The sequence below is a fragment of the Abramis brama genome (assembly GCF_963993115.1).
Source record: "Abramis brama genome assembly, chromosome: 21".
In the NCBI taxonomy this organism is placed as follows: Eukaryota; Metazoa; Chordata; class Actinopteri; order Cypriniformes; family Leuciscidae; genus Abramis; species Abramis brama.
In genome coordinates this window covers 31,894,881-31,921,155 of record NC_139983.1, presented here as the reverse complement: position 1 = coordinate 31,921,155, position 26,275 = coordinate 31,894,881, and the positions used below count along the sequence as shown (strand labels likewise).

General features: G+C 37.8%; 2 protein-coding genes across 6 annotated transcripts in view; one reads left to right on the top strand and one right to left on the bottom strand.

Moving 5' to 3' along the window:
• The window catches only part of LOC311071945 (uncharacterized protein), a 37,164-nt gene extending 33,757 nt beyond the window's left edge, over nt 1–3,407 (top strand). For both annotated transcript variants that reach the window (XM_084096574.1, XM_084096575.1), the window contains one exon: nt 1,668–3,407. In XM_084096574.1, coding sequence (XP_083952700.1) covers nt 1,668–1,793 — 126 coding nt within the window. In that variant the 3' untranslated portion in view covers nt 1,794–3,407. The remainder of the gene's footprint in view (nt 1–1,667) is intronic.
• Nucleotides 3,408–7,343: 3,936 nt separating this feature from the next.
• Nucleotides 7,344–26,261, bottom strand: slc4a1ap (solute carrier family 4 member 1 adaptor protein). 4 transcript variants are annotated; one of them, XM_084096569.1, is made up of 15 exons: nt 25,911–26,261; nt 24,448–24,891; nt 23,466–23,661; nt 23,253–23,381; nt 21,960–22,020; nt 21,660–21,799; nt 16,373–16,533; nt 16,217–16,286; nt 15,945–16,137; nt 14,506–14,608; nt 14,160–14,349; nt 13,799–13,906; nt 13,562–13,641; nt 10,357–10,426; nt 7,344–8,445 (listed from the first exon to the last, which is right to left on the bottom strand). In XM_084096569.1, the coding sequence occupies exons 1-15, from the start codon at nt 26,229–26,231 to the stop codon at nt 8,396–8,398; spliced, it is 2,316 nt and encodes a 771-aa protein (XP_083952695.1). In that variant the 5' UTR covers nt 26,232–26,261; the 3' UTR covers nt 7,344–8,395. The 4 variants fall into 4 exon arrangements, with proteins under 4 accessions (XP_083952695.1, XP_083952696.1, XP_083952697.1 ...); XM_084096570.1 differs by having other exon boundaries at nt 13,562–13,638; XM_084096571.1 differs by having other exon boundaries at nt 14,506–14,605; nt 25,911–26,260.
• Nucleotides 26,262–26,275: the final 14 nt, after the last annotated feature.

Sequence of the window (26,275 nt, the reverse complement as noted above, 5' to 3'; positions counted from 1 at the left end):
CAAACATTAATCCAGACATATGTGTTTATTCTTTGATGTGAAGGATATTGGGATTAGCAGTATATTATAGTATAGTAGAAGTAAGGATGAAACTATCACATTAAAGGTGCAGTATGTAATTTCTCAAAATCGTTGTTGAATACTTGAAATTTTAAATCAAAACAAACACACCCCTCCCTTCATTGCTCCGCCCCCAAAATGCACAAACACGCAATGCAAGAGTGGATGTCTCTTTATCATAGCAAAAGCAAAGCAAGATAATGCTTAGCGAAAAATAAAGTGAAGATGAGGAACGAATCACAAGGAAGAACAAAAAATGAACATACAGTACACAAGAGTATATTCGTTTTGAGTGTCATTGTTTGTCTGGAGCTGGTGTGCTGCTGCTGGCGACTGCAAACAATGTTACTCGCATATGGAGCAGAAACAACACAACCTCAGCATCTGTTTCCAGGACTTCCCGTTTAGGTCTCTCCAGCACTGGAAAGCTTTTCTAATATTAGCACGGGTCCTAAAGCTCTTGCCTGATCATAACCCTTCTTTTCCCAGTGATATTCCTCTGAGCTTTTCTCTTTTGTAATGTCTCTCAGCCATCTCTCTTTCTACAGTCTTTCTTCAAATCTCACTCTCTGTCATCCCCCATCATGAGAGGACACGCCCCCTACTGCTGATTGGCTACAAGTGTGTTGTGCTGCTCGGTCCAATACACTTTCAACAGTGTTTCTCAGAAATAGCTTACTGCACCTTTAAACATGAGTTCTGTGTCGTGTAAACTCTGAACCTCGAACGCGAACGGACAGAGGGGGACTTGAACTGACTCAAGCTGAATAATGACACTATTGCCTTCTGTAGAGCTGCTTGTAGCTGAATTTAACTTGTTTCATAATTGTTGTAATTTTACAGTTATTGGGAAAAAAAAGTGCACCACCAACTGTCCTGAGCTGAATAATGAAGCTGCTTTGAAATAACCTGTGTTGTATAAAACGCTATGGTAATAAAGGTGACTTGACTTGACTAAAGCCTGGAACACACCAAGCCGACTGTTTTCTCAGTGTGTTCCGCAACGTCGGCTGAAATTGGTCCTCGTCTGCTTTTTTTCGGCCGATTCGACATGTTGAATCAGCGTCGGGCCGTCTGTGAAAGAGGGAACTCTGATTGGCTGTTCAGTTAAGTGAACGAGTCAGTGCACGAGAATAATAGCAAAACAGCGAGCAAAGAAGTAAAAACGGTACAGATAGAAGGCTGTTCTAATGTTACGGCATCTTAGCTGAGTGTTCCTTGGCGAATATTTCAATATTAACACGAGCGGAGTGGAATAAAGAAAGTGTTTAGCAGGATTGATATTCAAAACTGTAAGCACGCACTGCTTTGTTTACGGTGTGTGTATCTGCAACCTTGCAGCATCGGTTTCCCTTTTTGAATGACGAATATAGACGAATATATCTGCAGAAATAGACAGTTGTCTCATTCACACGCAGGCACAGAACACGCATTCTAGCTGACAGTCGGCTATAGTTCTCTCGCTGTGTTCAAGTGCAGCCGACGCGAGGCGACAACAGTCGGCTTTCATCAGCGCTAGTTCATCGGCGTCGGCTTGGTGTGTTCCCACTAAACCCAGTTTCTTCCCACTTCATCTTTTTGTTTTTGTTCATGTGTTTCCCTCACAGAACCTGAGTGGCGGCCGTCACGCACCCCGATACTCCTACGATCCATCCATCTTCGCTTTCCGGCCCCTGAGCAACGCTCCTCCCTGCAGTCCCCTGATCCCCGCTGAGGAACCTCCGTGTGCGTGAGGGACACGACTGGACCTTTGCAGAGACGAAACATCACTTGTGGACCAAAAATTCCCAACATAAAGACAATGTATGTTTGCATTGCCTTTTATTTGGCAGGATATTAGTGTGAACAAAGGCCCTGTGATAAGGCCTGTGGACAAAACAGGAAATGTGATCAGGGCCAGAATGTATGAGAGGAATGAGGAGACGCAACCTTTCGCCTTTAGCCGTCTCATCCTCTCTATCTCTCAGGAAACCCACTTAGAACTTATTTTAATGACAAGGCCATGACCACTGCGCTATCTATAAAACCAACGCCAAATGGTTTGGTTTCTGTGATGGGTTTAACAGGAGTGAGCAGCGGATTGTTGATAACGTTGATGATTGGGCCACATGGTTGTGTTGAGACCACTGGGTTGAAGGTAACATGCAAGACAATTTATAAGGCAGTTGGTTGTTTAGACAGGGAAATGTAATGAGAGACAATCAGTTTGATGCCAGAATGGGCCTTAATTAATAAAACCGGTTTGTAATAAAATAAAGCTTTTCGCTCTATAACCAGGGTAAACCGGAAAACTAACAATCAGATATAATGACAGCACAGGCTAGACATTCCAAGTCATTGTTCAGCTTCAGTGTGTCAGTAATCACAATACTGATTATCTGATGTGTATTCCCAAAGTAATTACATCTTAAGTGAAGAACGGGGGGGGAAAAAACAACACAACGCTATACTAGAGTCTTTTAACATCATATATTAAACATGCGCCTTACTATGTAGCATACTCAGTACTATGTACCTAAATACAATGACTTTTACCATCAATATCTAGTTTATGAATGTTTTGACACTGTTTGAACACACACCAGGGATTGAATCATAGCCCTTATCACACAGTTGTTGTTCAGAATAAAATACTAGCGTGCTGCATACTGCAAAGTACACACTGTATACTGTTTACTATAAAAAAAACAATAAAAAAAATAGAATGTGAAACAGGATACATTATATTTGCAATAAATGTTTCAAAAGGTATGTTGTTTATTTTGGAATGTTTGATCGCATTAATTCATTAAAAAAAAAGAAAAGAAAAAAAGTCTAGTTCATTAATGAAACTTGAAAGGAAAGGTCAAGTTGAACAGTGTACTGTGGGATATACAGTAGTATTCTCCAGAAATACAACATACTGTAGAAATAGTAACATGAGTATGCTAGTGTGCTATTCCGAGCATAGCCTATGTGTTATTCTTCTGATGTGTAGAAAATTACATAAATATGGACAACATGAATCCTATCCATGCAGTATATTTCAGAAACAAAAGAGGATTTTGACAGTGGATGTGATGTACTTAGCAGCATACTTTAATACTTTTTTTTCCTGAATGTAAACTGCAGTTGTAACCCGTGTAAGGGTCAATAAGCTAGGCCAACCGGTGGGTGATCAACAAGGACAATTATTCATAGTTGTTGCATAAGTTTCACCTAGGTGTTATGTGTATCTATATGAAACAAATACAATATTTTTTAAATTACAGCTATATGGACATATAGTACAGTACATGCTTGCAACGTGAAAAGTTGTCCTTTTCTGTCTCTATGCCTCAAATGAGGCGAATAAATGTTTCTTCCCAGTTTGTGTCTTGTTAATTCACTTCAAATGCTTTTTCTTATTGCAAAGTATGTTTGGTGAAGCTCATGTCTAGAACAGATGTTGCCACTTTTTGGGGTAATTACCCCAACCTATGCCCCCAGTGTTCCCCAGAGGAGTTGAGGCAGTTGTTGACATATCCTTAGGAGCTTTTTAGGTTCTAGGACACCATCAGGCAGGGGTTCCCAAACCTTTTTGTCAGCTAAACGATGTAAAGTACCTGCTTTTCTACATTGTAAAAAAAAAAAAAAAAAAATCAGCTATTTCAACTAAGATCTGTTGCTGCTGCCTTAACTTTTTAAGTATAATCAAATACAAGTAATTTCAATGTAAATTATATTAAACCGACTTCACAGCCTATGATTTGATAACTGCACTAATCTATACCGTAATTTCAGTTTTTTTTATTTATTAATTTTGCAGCCTTTTTTTATTCAGTTTTGTTACTTTTGATTTAAAGGTAAAATAACTTTTTTGTTCAAAATGAACTTTAAATAATGATTCAATACATCATCAATTTTGTTTAAATACATCGTGTTTTTGTCTTACCCTGATTCACTATGGTAAGCCTATTATGAGTGTTTATATTTAAGATCTGTCGGGATGGTTTCCTTGTGTGTCTTGTCATATCCGTAAATAGAGAACATTTTGTTAAAAGGTTAGCTGTCACAACGAGTGAAGAAAGTTTGACATGGATCAGCTAAATCACGAACCTCCGGGGAATCACGCGTTTAAAACAAGCTGCCGAACAGAGGAGAGTCAGAACAGAACGTGACGGAGCTCGTAATAAAACAAGAATCAACATTTGATTGGCTTTTCAGAGATGGCGAGAACTGACGGATTTAACGTCACAAATTAAAAAATATCAGTGTTTTCAATTTGTCAAAACAACAGCATAGAATATTGCACTTGCATGCTCAGATTACATAATTTTTCGATTTCCATGGCTGTGACCGAAATCGTCACCCCCCCATACCCACCCCCCATCCCCCCCATCCCCCCCATCCCCCATACCCCCCATCCCCCCCATCCCCCATACCCCCCATACCCCATACCCATAGTGGACGTTATCGAGTTCACTCCTTCAAGTGGACTATATTAGTGGAAATAGTGAATGAGGTTATAGGGGGCAATTTCAAACACAGCTCACGTGTTCACAAGTGCTGCCAACCATATTCACACAGAGCCGAAGCTCTACGGCAAGGCGTTTGTGTGTAGTTTGTCTCATTTTTTGCTGTGTTTGCATGTGTGTCGGGCGATAAGCAAGTCTGTCAACATTGCAGGTTCCTTATCCGCCATAAAGAAGCATTCTCATTTCAGCGTGGGCTGACTCCACAGGCCTATCCGTGCCAGATCCCAAACAGAGCAATGAGCTGTGTGTTTGTGTACAGGGAACCGGAGAGTGACGTCAGTGCTCGGCTATGATGAGGGGCTGAAGGAAGTGAGCCAGGAATCGAGACATCAAGATGGGTGTGTGCGGCCTGATCAGAAGATACTCTACAATAATATGGCTCGATCTGATGCCTATCATATACAGTTTCCAGCAGTATGTACACACTCAGTTTAGAATCTGGAATGCATTCAGTTGATTAGCAATTTGTGAAACCTTGTGCAAAGTAATCTAGGAGTCAAAATTAAACAGTGTATGGCACCATCATGACTTGTAGGTCTATGTTGCGAGGAATTGCACAGGGATAAACATTAAAAGACAGTTTCAAAAGTATAGCTACAATCTTTAAATATAGTATGATAAAATTGCTTACAACATATATCGTGTTGTATGGGCAGTTGTATGGGTTTTGTATTTTATATTGTATTTGTGTGCACTTACATGCAATCTTTCAACTCATGTCATGAGTAAATGTTGCACGATATCTGCACAAGCTTATGTGACGTGACTCCACAAAACACTGTTAACATGGTGCAACTCCACCTACACGAATTACAGTGATAACTGGAAGTAAATCTGGTTCACCATTGTCTGATTGAGCCAGATAAAGTTATGAAGAACTCCTGCGGTGTGGATAGTCAGGCGTGTGGCGCTAATGCTTTTGATGCGACTGACCCGAGGTTGAATCTACTGTAGCTTTTTCCAAACTCATTCTTTTCCCGTTTCCCATCGCTTATCAGCTAGGAGAAAATATACAAAAAGTGGAAATAAATTGCCTAACGTGTATTTTGCAGTGAGACTAAAGTGTTTAAGGGGTTAGGACAAGTAATGTCCCAATAATACACCATCTGTTTAAGATTTTAATACATATCTATTCACTGTCTGTAATAGAAGTAATAGATCATATACTGGCCTACTGAATATTGTTATTACATGCTGTTTTATAATAATATTACACTACACAGAGGTGCAAACAGTATCTGTCAATATTTGTACTACATTTAAATAGCATTAAGATACTGCCATTTTCACGCAGTGTAAATAGCATCCATCGCTCACTTAGAGCAAATAGCTGCTGTCTATTTTATTGTGGTAAGCATAACTTTTATTGAACCTTTAACATTACTTTAAAAGATTATCAATAATATTGTAAAAATGTGAACAGAAACAGTTCATCAAAGTGTTTTGGGGGGTTTGGTGCTTGATCATTTTCCAGTGAGTGTAACCAGAGACATGCCTGAACATGCCCTGTGAAGTCTGGCATATGAACAAATAAACAGAAACAGTTTAGTGAACATTTCAACGATCTAAAAAAAAATGTTTTTATGAAAAATCAGGCTTTTATGGCTCATATATGATGAAATATGGAGCTCACACTCGAGGAGAGAAAAAAACAAACATTTTATTCGAGGCCCAAACTGAGCAAAAACATGCAATTTTGCTGAAAATTATATGGCCAAAAAGTAAGATGAACTTCTGATATCGTGTGATGTAGATCAATGAGATCTTATAGACTACTTAGATAAAATGCACAAATAAACAAAAGATGTATCAACTTTGATACTCACATTTGAACATGATTTTTCTAAAAACATCTGTATGCATAATCAAGTAAACCTAAGTTGCTTACGTCCAGTAAGTGTTCATTTTGAAATATTACTAACAATCAGGGCTTGACAATAAATGCGGATGGATTCAGTATTTTCACTTTTATTAGCTACTTTGGCGAGTTGGAATTTAAATACATTTCTCGATTGTAGTTCTTTAAAAAGGCATCTAATATAATAAACTAGGTGCAATTTAGTGTTGTGAAAAATATTGATTTATGCGATACATACTGAAATATCTGAAACGCTTCTGATACTCATTTTCTGCAGAATATATATACGATACCTCTCATCTCTCTGACAATTTTACTCATTCTCACAGATTTTGTGCTCAAACACCCAAAGTGTGGCACATAAAGCCACCTCTCAGTATTAAATTGAGCTCTTTTTCACTGATTATTGCGCTTAAACAGTCAAATAATACACACAAAATAATGTCAAAATGCCAGTCTTGGCGAGTATTCATGTAAACACAGTCAGTTTTGTTTTAAGTGAATGTAAACAGTTGAGAATGAAAACGGTGTGATGGATCAGTGTGTCAGGTTTTAAAGTGACAGCAGCCTAATATATCTGAAGCCAAATTGTATGATATTATTAAAAATACCTATATGGCAGTCTTTCCCCATGGTATTGATGGCAAAATTGTGGCCAGTGAAAATGCTGAGTGGCTAGTAACTTTGGAAAACCACTCGCCATCGTGACTGCTGAGCAAAAAAGTTAATGTCAAGCCCTGTATACCACGTGTTTAGAATCATACTAAAAGGCCTTTTACTTGCTAAAAATGTATAAACTATCAATCAGATTACAGAAGGCATGTAGCAGATTGTATACAATTGGTCATTCAGAAAAGTTGATCATGATGATCATTTACTGGATGTACTTGATTACAACTTTGACCCAAACATTCAAACAAGCCCCCATGTTGGCGAGACACAGGAAAAAATTGTTTATTTTACAAAATATACATAACAAAATACACATACTGTATGCGACTAATCATGCTCTCCAAACAATGGAGAACTCAAAAGCATTAAAAGAGTTGGATAAACAGAGGGAGGGACCAGCGCGTAGTAGCGAACGTGGGGGGCCTAATCCTTCCTTGGACACGCCAACACATCACCAACACTGAGTCACTCTTCATTAATATCAAGAGAAGCGAATACACACACACACACACACACACACACAAATAATGTAAGCAGAGCTCACACACACAGACTGATTCATTAACAGCTTGCTCCCAATCCTAGAATGCCAAGCAAGTGTCCAGATGGCTGGTAAAGCCGGCTCTCTCTCAACAGAACCGCATCCAACAGGAGCGCTCGCTCGCCATACGGAGCCGAACTGAGGAGGGAGTCCGCCGTTACTCAGAGAGTGACCCAGAACAGCGGATCGAGTGTTTACCGAGCCCGCTTAAGGCTGGTGAAATGATCCCAGAACAGCAAACCGTGGAGAGAGATTTGTCAACAACAGCAGTGCTTAAACATAAGTGACTGGCATGATGCATCTGAAGCAAATGCAATGTCAAAACCAATATATTCCAACTGGTAAAGCAGAAAAACGATTCATTTTTCTAGACCACTAAAATAGTCTGTTATGCTAGCGTGGAGAAGAACCAGTCAGTAAGTGCCTATGAAAACAATCCTGCAAACAGATCCTTCCCCAAACCTTAAGCAGTCTCCACTTCAAAAGTATACTTGGCAACTTGGCCCCAAACCACGTGTGGAAAACGATTGCATTTTAATGAAAATTGGGCGAAGGGAAGTGAAAATCAGTCACTCACAAGACTAAGCTGTTTCCATTACCAAATGCTAGAAACATCTCAGCTCATCTGAGCTACTCGAGTCACAATGTTCTTTGTTTGCAAAAATCGGGAAAAAGGATACGGAGAGAAAATGATCTGCACACTCCCAAAGACTAAGATGAACGGTTGAGCTGATTCCATTTCAGTGAGGAAGTCTTCACTTTCTGTATTTAGTATCCGTACTTGTCGTTCAGATGTGTCCGACCGTCACCAGACTGACCTGTTCAAAACACACACACACACACACAATCATGTCTTAGTTTCACCCGCTTAAATGTCAAGTCAAATAAATGCAATGCATTCAACTTTCATAATTTAAAGCAAACTAATGTAGGACGGGACTTTATTTGGTTTACAATAAGGCTATTTTGTTAACATTTGTTACCTGTATATTAGTTAACATGATCTAACAATGAAAATAGTATTCATTAATCTTAGTTGATGTTAATTTGAACATTTACAATAAATAATATTATTTAATGGACTTGATCTAACATGAACTAACAATGAACAGCTGTATTTTTATTAACTAAGATGATCAAAGATGAATAAATGCTGTAAAAGATGTATAGCTCATTATTAGTTAAATGTTAGTTAATTCATTAACTAATGAACCTTATATTGTAAAGTGTTACCCTTATTTCTATCCATTAGGGACATTTATCAAGAATGTAAATAGAAAAATTTCTGCTTTTCTGAAAAATGTAAATCAAATCTAATATTAATAGAATAATAATATTATTCTGTCAACAAGAAAGGATTCACACACAAAGGATTATGGAATATAACAAAGGATATTGTACTATGTATGTGTCCTTGCTGAATAAAAGTGGATTCTGGCAGAAACCGAAAATACATTTTTTTTAAGAAATAAAGAGAACCTTATCTTGTAATAACCCTGTGACTTTAAAGTAAACTCTTTAGCCTGGTATTAATGTGTTTTCCCACAATGCAAAGTCTCTAATCCTCTGAAATCTTAGAACTGTGTTTATGAAATGTCCTAAGATAAAAAAAGCTAATAATCGCTGAAAACAATTTTTAGTATTCAGCGAGGGCCTGTAAATTGAGATTAATGCTTGATTTTCTTGATTTCTATGTATGGTTTCATATGACTTAATACTATCACAGCCAGAGGTGGACAGTAACAAAGTACATTTACTTGAGTACTGTACTTAAGTACACTTTTTGAGTATCTGTACTTTACTTGAGTATTATTTTTTCTGGAAACTTTTTACTTTGACTTCACTACATTTGAAAGATAAATATCGTACTTTTTACTCCACTACAATTTTGTCAAGGTCCTTGAGTAGAAAGTAACATCAGTCAGGGCATGATTTTGGTTGCAGGGGTTGCATTTTGGTTGGAAATGAAAGTCGGGTTGACGTCAGAACCCTGCATCTGATTGACATCAGAACCCGACGTCAGATTGACGTTGGATATTGTTTGAAAATAAAAGTCGGGTTGACGTCAGAACCCGACTGATGTTGGTTTCTGACGTCAACCCGATTTTCATTTTCAACCACAATACAACGTCTGTCCAACGTTGGAGATCAACGTCAATCTGACATCGGATTCTGACATAAACCTGATTTTCATTTTCAACGTTGGGTTTGGTCTTCTAAATGCAAATTTTGTCACTTTTTTGGAGCACACTAGCTTGTAGATAACAGTAAAGCTAACATGTACATACTAAAAGCCAAAAAACTTTAAATAGGGCAATATTTGAGGGAACAGCCATTTGGGTGTCCGAAACCATTGTGGACGTTATTGAGTGCACTTATTCAGTCTCACATTCAATCCCACTACTGGAACTGTGTTCTAGAAATAAATTTGATATTGATATGAGGTTAGGTATGCAGGCATAGATTCAGAGGCATACGGTAGCCTACTTACATACAACAATGCAACAAAACAATGCATTGACATTTACTTTTTACTTTTGATACTTAAGTACTTTTAAAATCGAGTACTTCTGTACTTTTACTTAAGTAAAAATAGGTCTTTACAACTTTTACTTGTAACGGAGTAATATTTGACCAGTAGTATCTATACTTTCACTCAAGTAAGGAAGTTGTGTACTTCGTCCACCTCTGATCACAGCCTACAGGGATGAAGAAGGGGAGCTTTGTACCTGATGGAGGAACCCAAACGCAGTAGTCAGGGTCGTCCTCTGGGTATTGCTTGGACATGGTCACAGGAGGCTAGAAATATATGTGGAAATATAGAAATATCAGGGCACAAGAAAACCAACTTTCAGTTCAGTTTATTTATAAAGCACATTTAAAAACGTCCACTGACCGACCAAAGTGCTGTACACATAGAAAATAGAGCTAATAGAAATTAGTAACACAAATAATAATAAACACAGTTTAAAACAGAACAATCATTATAAGCTAAAAGCAACAGAAAATAAATACATTTTGAGACATGACTTGTCGATCTAATATAAAGTGGGAGCTTGTTCCACAGTGTGGGGCCAGCCACTTCAAAAGCTCGGTTTGCCCTTGATTTTAGCCGGGTTCTGGGTATCTGAAGGAGAAGTTTCGTTTCAGATCTAAGACTTCTAGTGGGAGAATATAAATGGAGTAGGTCAGACAGATAAGAAGGTGCTAAATCATTTAAAGATTTATACACCAGTATTAAAATTTTATATTCAGTTCTGAAATGTATCGGTGGCCAATGAAGGGATCTCAAATTTTCTTTCCCTTCAGGATTCTCGCCGCACAATCTGATGAACAATCTGTAAGCGTGTCGTTTGGGACTTTGATACACCAAAATAAAGGGAGTTGCAATCGTCCAGGCGTGAGGTAATTAGAGCATGGATCGCAGTCTCCAACGAACGCTTGGGAAGATAAGATTTGATTTTCGCTAGAGAGCGAAGATAGAAAAAGCTGGATCCAATGACAGCACTAATTTGCTCATCGAATTTGAGGGAACTATCTAACATCACACCTAAATTCCGTACTCGGGGAGAGATAAATGGATCTAGAGATCCAAGGTCAAGATCATGTCTTGGCCTGGTTTCTGAGGAATCAAAAACAAGAACTTCTGTTTTGTCTGAAATCAAAAATAGGAAATTCTTGGCGAGCCAAGCTTTTACCTCCTCAAGACATGCTGTCAAACTGTCTAGAGCACTCTTATTTTTCCTAGACAAAGGCATATAAATCTGCATGTCATCAGCATAACAGTGAAATGAGACATTGTGTTTCCTAAAAATACAACCCAGAGGAAGAAGATTTAGGGTGCTTTCACACCGGCCTCATTTAGTTTGGTTGAATCGCACTAGAGTTCGTTGTTCCCCTTTGGTGCGGTTCGTCTGGGCAGGTGTGAATGCAGCAATCGCACTCGGGTGTGCACCAAAAGCGGGCCAAGGAGGTCTCGGTACGCTTTCAAACGAACTCTGGAGCGGTTCGTTTGTGTTGAGAACGTGATCCGACCTCGAACAAACCCAACTGCCAAAGAACTGCGCATTTTTGGACAAAACCAATAATAGTGTTATGCATTATGGGATGAGGACTAATGTTTGTTGACAGTTTGCAGTTTAGCATGGCAGCTCACGGACACACTTGGAGTTGTGAGGAGGTGCGGAGCCTCATAGAAATTTGGTCTGATGACCATATTAGGTCCCAACTTTCAAAAACTCACAAAAACAGCGAAATCTTTGTTTTGTTTATCAAACAGCTCAGGGAAAGGGGGTTTCATAGACAAACTATATAATAAACTATGACCAGGGATATAATCAGCCCGCGCAGTCGTCTCTCCATAGTTAAAAGCGGCGTGTTGTCTGCCTGATTTTCCTCCTCTTTGTTTACTTCCGGGAGTTCTGTTGGAATTTCCCCGCACGTTAATTCTGACCAATCGTAGTGCAGTTATGGAAATACGTTCAAGAGTGATGTGGATGTTGTCACGTGACTGCATTTTAGTTCGTTTCATCAACTCATCAACTGATTCGGACCAGAGCGATCAGTGTGGTGTGAAAAGGAACCAAAACGCCTGAAAAATGCTACAAAGTATAATTTTTCGCCCTTGGTCCAGACCAAATGAACCGAACTACAGATGTGAAAGTGCCCATAGGGAGAATAGGACAGGACCTAAGACAGAACCCTGAGGCACACCGCAAGATACATTTCGGAGGGAAGAGGAGAAACGCCCCATTTTTTACAGAGAAACGTCTATTAGTTAAAAAAGATTTGAACCAGCTTAAAGCCTCGCCCCCTAGGCCAACGCAAGACTCGAGAAACGAGAATCGTCTGGTCGACACTATCAAAAGCAGAAGACAAATCTAACATTACTAAAATGACGGAATCTCCCGAATCTGTACCCATGTAAATATCATTGAGAACTCTAAAAAGAGCGGTTTCTGTTGCTGTGCGGAGATTTAAACCCCGACTGAAACTTTTCAACAATATGATTGTCATTTAAGCAGGTCTGAAACTGTAAAAATATATATTTTTCCAATACCTTGGAAATAAACGGCACAATGAATATAGGACGAAAGTTTGATAAGATGAAGTTAAAGATAAAGATAAACTTTCAATCCAATGTTGTGAATTCAACTTATGGACAAAATTGGAGCAGCGTTTCCTTTCCATGTGTTCAAGAGAACAAAATCATCACTTCTTGGCGCAAAATATTTGTAATAAAAAATGGAAGTTGCTGCAATCGGGGAAGAAACTGTGGCTCTTTTTTCCTCCATCATAAATGACTTGCGTCTCAGAGCGGCAGACGAAACTCAATAAACGCTGTCGTGTTCTCTTGCGTTCGGACTGTTTTCTATATTAATATATATTTTAAAGTGTAATTTATTCCAGTGACGCAAAGCTGAATTTTCAGCATCATTACTCCAGTCTTCAGTGTCACATGATCCTTTAAAAAATCAGCATAATATGCGGATTTAGCGGCTCAGGAAACATTTCTTGTTTTTAGCAAAACAGTTGTTCTTAATGTTTTTGTTGAAACCATGATACATTTATTTTTTCAGGATTCTTCAATAAATATAAAGTTCAAAAGCTATTCTAACTTGCATAGTGACCCCATAATTAATCATATTAACCATGAACATCTCGTCTGTCAACCAGAAAATGTCCAAATACTTTTCTCTTCTTCATTTATAACAGTATATTAGTAGTTTTATAAGTTAATAATCAGTTTTTTTTGTAAAATGTGTGGCTTGAAAAGTGTTCTTCTGTTTGTTTCTTTGAAATAAATGCCATTTTGTTTGATATTTTGGGGCCACTGTAGGTACAAACCGTTCATGGTTTATTTATCACTTTAGTTAAATAATCTTTGGATGCATATCTTATGTCTTGAGTTGAGTCATGTACATAAATACTTACTCTGCTTGGGCCAATAACTTTCTTCTTTGTACTTGTCTTTGTACTCTGATCATTTGAGACATCATGGTCTACTCCTTCTGCTGGGATATTAATCATAATTTAAAACAAAGTGCATCAGATAACTGTCAACCATTATTATTCACTTAAAGGTGAAGTTAGCAGCACCAAATGCAACTGCAATCAATGGAACAATGGAAGAAACTTCACATTTATGCCACATAATATGTGATTTTCTACCTTTTGGAGCAGAGTCACTTTTGTTTTTGTGAAGATGGGATGACTTGTATTTCTCTTTTTCATGAGATGTAACTATCTTAGCAGGCTGGTCCTCATGGTCTTCTTTCTCTAGACACACAAATAGAAATATTTTAGTAAATACATATTAGCTATGAACCTATGTATTACAGGTTAACAAATCTCAAAGGTAGACAACAAATAACACACATTTAACTCATTTTGAGTAGCATAACACTGCCTACTTGTGGTCAGATATAGAATTACACTATACACTCTATACTGTGAATCTATAATTAGTAATTTTGAGTACATAAGTACCCAGTGTTAAGGCAGAGGATAGTTATGTTGGTCAAGGTCTAACCATTAGTGTGGTGTGCGCTGTCTGAGCTGGCCGTCTCTGCAGACTGAATAACCTCCATGACACCAGCCTCAGTCTTGTTGTTTTCTTCCTCCTCCTCTTCTTCTTCTTCTTCTTCTTTCTCACCACCAGGGGGCAGTTCCTTCATATTGAAGAGCTCAGGAGGCAGATTGGCTCGCTTCGGGGGTAACGTCTGCTCATTTAGGGGAGAGAGAGAGAGAGAGAGAGAGAGAGAGAGAGAGAGAGAGAGAGAGAGAGAGAGAGAGAGAGAGAGAGAAATTTGAAGGTAAATACCTTCAGGAAACATTTGAAGGAAATATTGTTTATATTTCAATTTGGAAAGACTCACTCCTATTGTTCCAGTCTTCAGTTTGAATTTATTCCCTCCTTTCATGGCTCCAAACATAGGAAGAGATAACTTCTTAGGTTTCTCAGAGTCCGTGGACTGACTACTGTAAAAAATAAATAAATAAATAAATAAAAATATTCACATATTAAATCAGGTTTTTTTCCCCCACAAATTGTGTGTTTTTTGTTAAGCTATTAAAAATGTGATGTTTTAATTTTTCCGTATTAATGGTGTAATTAAAGGATGTGTAATCAATTAAAATGAACAATACTACTGCCCTATGAAATGCGTTTTCCTTCTATTGTCTGTTTTAATTTTTCTGGATTCTTTTGTTTTGATATAATACACATTTATTAACAAAAACAGTGGTAATCCCATACATGAATAAACTAACAATTTAATTCAACTTTTAAATCTTTTATTGTTATTATGTACTTTTGTACATTCTGCTGTAAAAAAAAGTAATATATCTCTTTCAGGATTTTCATCAAGTTTAAACAAACTTTTATTTTTATAAAAGGGGGTTTGAAGTATGTTGGGTTGAAGTGAAGACCTTTGAGTTTCTGTGTGTATTTGACTATAGTTTTATCAAATGAAACGCTCCGAGCAGCTCCTGTGCGAACAGAAACTTTTCATTCAGACACTAGTCCATATTGCGATTTGATTAAGCATACAGCACTACTTTTGATTTCTTTATCCAAATTTTAAAGTTATAAAGTAAATTAAATTATGACTGGATCCTGCGATTCCATTGCTGTTTTTTGTGGAAATAAAAGGGCCCTACAAAACACATAAAAACGTCCACACAAATAATTAACGGAACACTATCGCTGTGCCAGAAACAGAATACTTCCCTACTGTATAGTATGCGAAAAACAGTACGCCAACATAGTATGTCCGAATACATAGTACAGGGTTCCCACACCTTGGTTAATTTCAAATTCAAGGACTTTCCAGGTCCAATACCCTCAAATTAAAGGACTTAATGTGGGGACACATTTCAAGTGAGAGCAAGGTTACATCATTTCAGCCTATTTTTGCAATGTTTCACGGTGTGTCTGAAACGTTGAGGTACCATCATAGTAGTTTCATGCGAACGTGAACGTCATGGCAACGTACAACAAAAAGTACCAATGCGCGTAACTAACGTAAATCAAGCAAGCTAGTGTGTATAGGCCACGAAGTGTTGGCGAAATTACACATTAGCGGACCGGAGGGAAAAATATGGAATTTTTTCCAGGAAACTTCTTGCACAAAATAAATTCAAGCACTTTCAAGGACCTGTATCTATAATTGTTTATTTGCAAAAACTTTCCAAGGTCTTGAATTTTATTTCTTATTTGTACAGATTCACAAACTTTCAAGGATTTCAAGGACCCGTGGGAACCCTGATAGTAGATATTGCAATGCCCAGTGGATGTGGAGGGAACAGCGCTCACCCGCCGGGCTGTAATGAGGGCATCTGGGTAGGTTTAGCCAGATCCGCTAGCTTGCGCAGTCTCTGACCTTCCTTCTTCAGCTCAGCTACATGTAAATGAAGCTTCTTTCTCTCCACCCCATCCAGCGCCACCTCACTCCGTACCGCGCTCATGAAAGCATCCAGAGGATCCTCTGTGGAGGAACTGGAGCCTCCTGAACGAGGACAACAAACAGGGAGTGTAAACTCACACATGACGAAATATGGAGGAAAAGCAGACTTTCACCACCTCACCTTTCCCAGAAGAACTGAGCTTTTTCTCAGTGTCAGCCAGCTCCTTTTCAACCTTGGCCAGTTTGGCTAGCTAAGAAAGAATACATATTACATCAATGCCAGGGGCAGCACACACAGGACATGGGTAATAATAATCACAAAAGAAATACTCTTTACCAGTGATTCATACGTATCAGGACGCTCCTGAATCTTCCCGGCCTTCTTCATGCGCTCCTTCCTCTTCTTCTCCACCACACCTGTCCGGTCAAGGAACGTGTCGTCATCACTGTCATAAAAATCTTCATCTTCCCAGTTCTTCTTCTTGCGTTTGCGGGACACTGTAAAGAGATGCAAATAGAATGTTTGTGAGTGGGCAAGTCCATTGACCTGTCAGCATTATTACAGGGTTTTAAAGACAAATATCTAGTTCAGTCATGAACCTGTATAGAGCGCAGGCTGAGCGGTCCTTTACATGCGATCTGCATGCATAGTGTTATCACAATACTGGAATTTCTCATTTCGATACAATACCTTGAAAAATATCGATATTTGATCCCATTTTCAAATTATCCCATCATTTTTTTTGTCCATCCATTGAAAGTCTAGGTAATCAATATTTTCAAGCTTCAAAAAGTACAAGACACATCGTAACAGTAATCCATAAGAATGGAGCCGTTTAATCCAAGTCTTATGACGAGACATTATCACTTTATATGATGAACAGATTTTAATTTAGGCTTTTATTCACATTGATCAATTACCCTTACAATTATCTCTCCTAAATGTTTGCTCACTCAATGTATTTGTGTTTTTACACTGGGGTAATTTTGTTGCAAGGAGCTTGATTTCATACTTTGAAAATGTAAACAGTCAGTAATAAAATAAGAACAAATACAAATGATAGCACAAATAAATAGAATAGAATAAAGATACAAATGAAATAAACGGTGCTTATTTTTTCAGGTAGGTCTAAAAGTAATATTCAGGTAAGAAATACTACAACAATTGAATAGGTCTTCAATGTAAAAAATTAAATACAGATTAATCCTTACAATTAAAATACAGTTCAGTGTTTCCCCTAGGTTTACAGGTTTGGGGGTTGGTTGGTTGGTTGGGGAAAATTGACACAGACACTAACTAACTAACTAACTAACTAACTAACTATCTATCTATGTGTCACATTAATTGGTTGTCTGGGAGGGTAATGCTTTGTAAAAGTTAACATAAAACACAAATGTTAAAAAAAAATGTTAACATAAGATATCTCTTTAAAAAAATAAAAAAAACATATTTAAATCTTTTTAAAATTGACTTTTGCAAATAACCTTTGTTAAATTTATAGAAGTATTTGTTAATATTAATGGACCAGAGCTTAAATAGTTTTATTTTTTAACTAACAACTAAAAAAAGATTTATAAATACTAACAAATATATTGCTCATTCATTGTTCGTTAATGTTAGTTAATACATTTATAATTTTAAATGGGCTTTTTTTGTGAGAAGTTTTTATTTCTATGATGCATTTATTGGAGAGAATAATCCTGTCAGGCGCAGCACTGCTGTGAACGCGCGTTCACGTTTAAACACAATTTAAACAATGTATTATTCAATGCATTACTTCTATATAATTATATATTAAGTTGCTCAAGCAAGTGGTAAAATATTTAACCATGTATTTATATTAAAATCTTTTGCATTTAAATTTTAATACAATAAATCTTGCATGTCACAAAGAACTTGTTTTTCCACCTCCACGAATGTCATTATGTCGCCTTGTTGAGGTAAATTGTAGTTTTCCTTGCTTTACCCCGGTCTTAAAGTGAAAAAAGTAGTATTTAATTAAATAAATTTATGGTGAGATTACTACATTTTATTTAATTAATCGCACTTATGGTGAAATGACTACATTTTCAGGTCAATCTGTGTTCATTTTGACCACGAAACATGCGCTGTCACTTTAATTCAGCGTTTGCAGCACAGCAGAAATCATAGACAGTATATAAACGGCAAAAGTAGACTCGGTGCGGAAACGATCGCTGCACTGCTGTATACGCACCGGGGCGCCCCCCTTATATAATGGTAGGGGAAACACTGCAGTTATTCAGTCAAGAGCAGTGAGTGATTTTCTTTTTGCCTTTTGTTGTTTGATTAACATTAATGACACAGACAGCAACAGGTATATTAGGTTGCTGTCACTTTAAGAGCTCCTGCACAGATCTAAACAGATAGACATGAGTTTTCCTTCTCAACTGTTTATATTTACTAAAGATATAACTGACTGTGTTTGCGTGAATACTTGCCAAGACGTGCATTTTGACATAATTGTGTGTATTTGAGTGCAATAAGCCGTGAAAAAGAGCTTAATATGGTTCTCGTGAGCAGTTTGAGAGGCGGCTTTATGTGCGCTCTCGCACACAGAGTGTTTAAAATTATGCGCAATCTCCACAATCCCACGCCGAAAATCAGGCCCTGTAAAACCAGCACTATTCACCAAGAGTGAATGAGACGAGAGAGACAGGTGTGTGTCAACTCGCTGTCAGAGAGAAGAGAGCGAGAAAGAGCAGCTGGTCTCGTATCCATACAGCAGAAGTAGAGTATGATAACCGTATAGATATTTGAGTATTGATTCCCACAGTTGCCCATATTTACTCTGCAGCAGCAGCAGATATCAAGTCCTCCAAGACCAAATACATTAACATTACTCAATAACATGCTAAAACTATTCAGAGAGTTGGCATGATTGAACTGTCATTAAAACACTGAATTATTACAACAAAACATTATTATTAAAGTCCAAAAATTCAAAACTGACAAACTTTTAAAAGGACAAAATTTGAAATATACAAATTACTAATCTAAAATCTCATATTGCAAAACTAGATTCTAAAATCCAGTCGCTTGTTACAAAAATGTCAATCAAAATACAAAACCATAGAAGAAATCAAATGAAGATAATAAAATGAGACAAAATTACTAACCAACATGGTCATTTTTTTGGTCCCACTTTATATTAAGTGGCTTTTACTACTATGTACTAACATTGAAATTAGAGATGCACCGATTGATCGGCTGGTGACCGGAATTGGCCGATTTTCACGTGATCGGCCATGACCGGCGACCGGCCGGTCAGTCTGACATATGCCGATTTTATGCCGGTCAAATGCACTCGGGCGCCGCATGATTAACCTTTAGAGCGGTACGGTTTCATATATGGGATTTTTATTTCTGTGCCCCTGAGAGTAGGTAATGGTGCCACATTTAGAATGTTCAGTGACGTCTTATAACTGCCAGATTCAAACTGTGCTTTCGCGCGTTGGCTGGCGCTGAGCCAGAGTCGGACGCGTTCAGCGCTGTCATATATCACAACTAAGCAGTGTTTTCAACCTCATAATGTTTATTTTAGGTTTCAGATATTTAAATACACATAAGCACGAGTAAAACAATGCATTTGGAGTTTGTAAAATACACACTGATGTCTGTGGAAGCAGCAATAACAGTCTATTCAAATATAATTTGCCGACATGTGTTATTCATATCAGACAAACATAGTGGAAGTAACGTTAACTATAAAGTTTACTCTATTCTTCTCAGTTCACCGGCCACTTTCTTGCATTTATTTCGGGAGAAACTGATGAATTCACGTGCTGTAAGTTAAATCCGACTGACAGGACAACATTGCGACGCCCATCTCATGTTATAGATCAAGATTATTTATAAAGGTTTTTAAACAACCAAACACACTCACTTACACGTATTTGAGAATCGGAATATCAGATAGGCTAGTTGATGACATGGTAACTTAAGCAAGTTTGTGAATATTTTGAATAAGAAAGGAAAAGCGAAATAAAAGCGACACATCTATCATACAGTATTATTGTGGCTGCGGTGTATCGCGTGACGCGTCGCCATGGAAACATTAAAGGAAACGTTCGCCTTGAAAAAACTCACTCTGGGGGTGGGGGAGTCAGTTAGAATATTTTAAACTTACGCGTGAAAGGGTTAAAGAAAAAGATAAAATAAATATGTGTGTGTGCTGTAAAGTGGTTAGAAAAAAATTTAATCGGAATCGGCTAAAATCGGTATCGGCAGGTCAAACTCAATGAAAAATCGGAAATCGGAATCGGCCTAGAAAATTGTAATCGGTGCATCTCTAATTGAAATTAATAATTTGATACAATGGACTTATTGTGTACATACATGTTTTTACATTGTACTTATATTTTAAAAATACTTGCATGTAATTACAGCTGTAATTAATTTATGTAATTACATTGTTGACCCTTCCTTTACACCTTAACCCACCCTTAAACCCAATCCACCACACCTGTCCCTAACCTTAACCGTGTCACACCTCAATAGCAGCAATGTGTTTTACAATACAACATGAACACAATAAGTACATCGTACTTATTTTTAGATCCAAGTACATAGTACTTAAAGCCACTCAATATAAAGTGGGACCATTTTTTTTAATAGAGATGCACCGATTACAATTTTCTGGGCCGATTCCGATTTCGATTTTTCATTAAGTTTGACCTGCCGATACCGATTTTAGCCGATTCCGATTTCATTTTTTCTAACCACTTTACAGCACACACAAATATTTATTTTATATCTTTTCTGTAATAGAACATTTTACAATTTGCATAGTTCACACACATCTAAAGTGCAGTGTTATGGAAGAACCATTTCCTTTTCACATTCAATATCCAATATTTTTTTATATATGTATTTAACAAACTAAACGTCTGTATGAAAACAGGGAATGGCAATAAAATAATATATATAAAAATAAATAATAATAATATAGCCTTGCAGTATAAAGATATTTCTCAAAGCACACACACACACAGGCCTATTGCAATCACTTGTACAAACTGAATAATAAAACAAGTTTAAATGGGTACATTTTCTATAAATATTAGTCTTCGTTTTCTTTTCTGACATAGCCTACTCTAGTTCTTGTTAAAACACGCAAAGTCTGTGTATTTTGGGCACTTTTTTGGTGAAACCCTATTTAGGCTATTTTGTCCATCAAAAGTGTGCTTTCCCTTTAATTGAGCGTGAGCAGTGCAGCAAATGGACTCGGAGCCGAAACACGCGCTTCACTGCTCGCGACGCTCCTGCTTGACGCTCACGCGCTGCTCCTGCTCCCGTTATGAATGCACTCATTGATTAACATGCACGCCGGAAAAAAAATACGCGCTTGCGGTCTGAACGGACGTAATTCACGAGGTTTTCTACATGTGTGTACCGTGTGCACGTGTGATGCTGATGTTGCGCGATGTTAATCATGCGGCGCCCGAGTGCATTTGACCGGCATAAAATCGGCATTTGTCAGACTGACCGGCCGGTCGCCGGTCACGGCCGATCAATCGGTGCATCTCTATTTTTTAAACAAATGGTTTATTTGACAGCTCCATGAGTCTGAGCTCAGTCCTGAATCTGCTTTGGCGATGCTTACCTGCTTCCTGTCTCAGAAGACCTCGAGCCTCCAGGATCCGGCAGGCCTCTAAACAGCACTGGACGGCAGCGTCTTTCTTCTTCCCTGTGTGGGTCACCTCAGACATGAGCTGCCTTCCCAAGGCATCATCCACCGGCAACCTAAAACACACAGAAATATATTATAAATATCCAAATAAATGTCATCAAAATTTCCAAAAAAGTGGAAATTGTATAGCCACTGAACACTGAGCTGGTGCTAAACTGCAATAAAACCCCAAAACAAAGGTAGTTTGGCTACAAATAGAGATGAAGTGATTACTTAATTCTGCAGAGCCAAGAGCCATGGCCTTTCTCTTCATATTCAAACTCTAGTTCTTCTCCTGCAATGAAAATAAAGAGTTAAATCCATATATGTGACTTCACGGATGTGTGTGGAAATGTATTACATTTAAGGGTACATTTACACGACAACGATGCACTAAAAACGGAAACCTTTGCGTGTTTTTGAAAAGTTTAGAGTACAGACGACAACGTTGTCAAAACGATCCCACGAAAATGACTAAAAACGCTGTATTCTGCTGCCAGGCCTGTAGTTGGCGATACCACTTCGTAAAGAAACACTACGTGTCTATAGACTGGCCACGTAATACGCATAGGTTTTGTAGTTTACACAGAGACGATAATGGTATCGTTTTCAAAAACTTGCAACTCGAAACTCGAAAACGAACGGCTAACAGAAAGGTTTTGTTTTTTAGTTAAAGGACAACTCCGGTGAAAAATGAACCTAGGGGTAATTAACACGAGTCGATTGTTCCCTGGGATGCGTTTTCATGAAAATCGGATGCAAAGAGTTTTATCTCTAAAAACAGATTAGCTTATAACGCTAGTATATGGGGCACAGAGTAAGTAAAAGTAAATCGCTAGTTAATACCACTAACAAGGCTCAAAATAGCCTCACACTAACACGGTAGCATAATGAGTGTCCCTACATGCAAACCGAAGCATTGAGAACTTTGTAAGTGTACAGACAGTTTAATAAGAAGATACTTTATAAAGACAGTACATTACACGTTTACAGGCAGGCGTCATCTTGGAAAACAGTCTCGACTAATCGAGCCACGAACGCCGTGCTACGTTAGATTTCACAAACGTAATTCCTATCGACCAGCTCACTTAGCACGGCGTTCGTGGCTCGATTAGTCGAGACTGTTTGCCAAGATGGATCCTGTCTGTAAACGCGTAATGTACTGTCTTTATAAAGTATCTTCTTATTAAACTGTCTGTACGCTTACAAAGTTCTCAATGCTTCGGTTTGCATGTAGGGACCCTCATTATGTTACCGTGTTAGTGTGAGGCTATTTTGAGCCTTGTTAGTGGTATTAACTAGCGATTTACTTTTACTTACTCTGTGCCCCATATACTAGCGTTATAAGATAATCTGTTTTTAGAGATAAAACTCTTTACATTCTATAATCATGAAAACGCATTCCAGGGAACAATCGACTCAGTAACCATGTGTTAATTAACCCCAGGTTCATTTTTCACCGGAGTTGTCCTTTAAAAGCAATGTTGTGTAAACACCCCCTTAGTCTAACTTAAGTTCATATTTTACCTTCTCTATCATAGAAGCCCTGTAAGGCCTTTTTAGGATCTTTTAAGTAAGCTGCTTCCTGATCCTCCTGGAATTCTGTGGCAAATGGATTCTCCTCATTCTCATCCTCTTCTGGCACTGCCTCTTCATCTAAAAAAAAACAAACAAAGACAAAGTGTAAGTTCACAACAAACACTCAGGTAGTTCTAACGGATCATCTGTTCCCATTGTTACCCATTCCCCACGAGCAGCCAGTATCTTCTGAGGAGCTTCTCGTCGTAGCGCTGGATTCACTCTCCTCTTTCTCTTCCTCCTCATCTGAGCCATCTCCCAGCATCCTCTTCTCCAGCGCTTCTTTCTGTTTTCTGGCACGTTCTCTGAGCTCTGTCACCGTCAGTTCAGATTCTGCTTCTTCGTCAAACTCAGGACCCTGGGAAAACACGTAATCTGGTATAATTGATGTTCACGTTCAAGCAATATGAGCATGAGGTAAATCTATTATGAATATTGGTAACATGTTATTTACTTAACTAAAAATAATAAAAATAAAACAATATAATATAATAATTATCAGGTCAAAATATCATTAGCTATTTGGTGTACATTCAAATAAAATAAAAAAATCATTTCAGAACTTCATTAACTGCTGGACTTTTAGTTAATACAAATATATATCATAATATTGGTAACTACAGTTTCTGGTGGAACACGGGTAAAGTTTGGGACATGTGTGGTGGATTGGGTTTAAGGGTGGGTTAAGGTGTAAAGGAAGGGTCAACAGTGTAATTACAAATGTAATTACATAAATTAATTACAGCTGTAATTACATGCAGGTATTTTTAAAATATAAGTACAATGTAAAAACATGTATGTACACAATAAGTCCATTGTATCAAATTATTAATTTCAATGTTAGTACATAGTAGTTAAAGCCACTTAATATAAAGTGGGACCCAAATATCTCTGATTTCTTTTAAACAGTGTAAGAAGCTTTTAAAATATTTTTTAGCTATCCCAAACAGTTGATGCCCCATTGATTTCAATAGTATTTTTTTATGGCTACCATCAACTGTCTGGTTACTGACATTCATCAAAATATCTTATTTTGTGATAAGCAGAAGAAAGAAACTCACACAGGTTTGGAACAACTTGAGGGTGAGTAAATGATGTAGAATTTTCCTTTTTTGGGTGAACAATCCCTTTAAGAAATACATACCTGCAGAATAAAGAGTCTCGTGCTTCCCCCGAACTTTATAACATGTCCCACTCGGAGCCTTATGTATGTTTTAGGGGGTATTTTGTTCTTATTCACAAAAGTCCCATGAGTGCTGCCCAGATCATAGGCATAGAAGCCCGTGTCCTCTCCCAGGCCCCCGTCCTGCCCGGCTGTGCCCCGGTACTGAACCACGGCGTGATAGCGGGAGATGGACGGATGCTCCAGAGACACGTCACACACCGGCAGCCGACCCACCACGAAGTAACTCCTCTGGGTCAGCGGGACCGCGTCTAGTATCGCCCCGTTTTTCAGCAGCTCGAACGAGTAGCTGATGTCAGGAACAGATCCCCACGGGGGCTCGGTGTACGGGACAGGAGGAAACTTGCCCGCCGGAGGTAGTTTGGCAGTGATCTTGGGTCTGGTGTCTTTTGGTTTGGGCTGGACCTGGGTCAATGACATGACATGCATCTTTTTGTGTCCAAGTGCATTATTTCCTTTTAAACTAATTTTATACACTGTTTCCAACATTGATAATAAATCAGCATATTAGAATGATTTCTGAAGGATCATGTGACACTGAAGACTGGAGAAATGGCTGATGAAAATTCAGATTTGCATCACAGAAATAAATTATATTTTAAAGTACATTAAAATAGAAAACCATTATTTGAAATTGCAAGAATATTTCACAATATTACTGTTTTTCTTCTGTATTTTTGATCAAATAAATGCATCCTTGATGAGCATAAAAAAACATCTTTCCAAAACAATAAAAATGGTAATGTTTCAAACTTTTGAACGGTACTGCATATCACTTTATTCTATAAAACCTATTTAGTTTGAATTAATTTTTAGCATATTTAGGCTAAATAATACATATAATTTCTATGTTTCGTTATCTTAAACCCCAACATGTCAGGTGGTGCAACTGTCTGAACAAATTAACAGATTCAGAAAACTATTTAATATGGTGTCCTAATAACACAAAATTGAAAACTAAATGCTATATCATCATTTAAGGTTTGAAACCTTTCACATAAACACATTTTTTTTTAAATATATATATCAGTAGTATTAAAGCTGTTGAGATAATTGAACAACTTTTTTGTCCAGCAATTTGTATGTCCTCAAATGTCAGGGTGACACAACTGCAAACATGGCTCTTATTATGATTTGACAAGGTAATAACAGTAAAGATGATACATGATAATCCCAAATAATCCTTGTGGCAGAGTGAAAAGGTTAGTAGATATCTCAAATCCTGGTAAAAACTGCTCATTTCAAGTATGGGAAGGTTGGTACACTTGATCAATGTCAGGTGGTACAACTACAGAATACATACATACAAATATTTGGTTGTACCGCCTGACATAAAAATAGTCAAAATATGAATTTAAACACTTTGAAATGGTATTTAACAACCGAAATTGTAATAAAATGATTTTTATTTGTCAATGACCCACCTTCTGTGCCTCAGCTCTCTCGGATGATGGATGATCGGATGGGTCTGTCTGAGTGTCTGTCGGCTGGTGTTTAGTATTAAGATGTGTGTCGTTATTCTCTGATCTTAATTCTTCAGCGAGTTTCTTGGTTGAGTTTGATCCTCCTGGTTTCCTCACCGTGAGAGATGGAGCCGCGAAAATAACCGGTTTCTTAAAAGGATCATCTGTGTTTTCATTAGTGCTGGTGATGTGCTGTTTGCTATCACAGGTAAGGTCCAAACTCTTCTCTGTTTCTATTTCAGTTTTATTATTTTCTATTTGCTCGCTGCGTTCAGATTCCATCGTGTGTTCAGTAACCGACACGGTGTGTTTGGTGTAACACTTTT

Coding starts and splice junctions, on each gene's coding strand:
- slc4a1ap (XM_084096569.1), bottom strand. CDS start 26,231: ATGGAATCTGAACGCAGCGAGCAAATAGAAAATAATAAAACTGAAATA. Junction 13,642..13,798: donor AAGTGACTCTGCTCCAAAAG/GTAGAAAATCAC, acceptor TTAATATCCCAG/CAGAAGGAGTAGACCATGAT. Junction 10,427..13,561: donor AAGTTATTGGCCCAAGCAGA/GTAAGTATTTAT, acceptor ATATATTTCTAG/CCTCCTGTGACCATGTCCAA.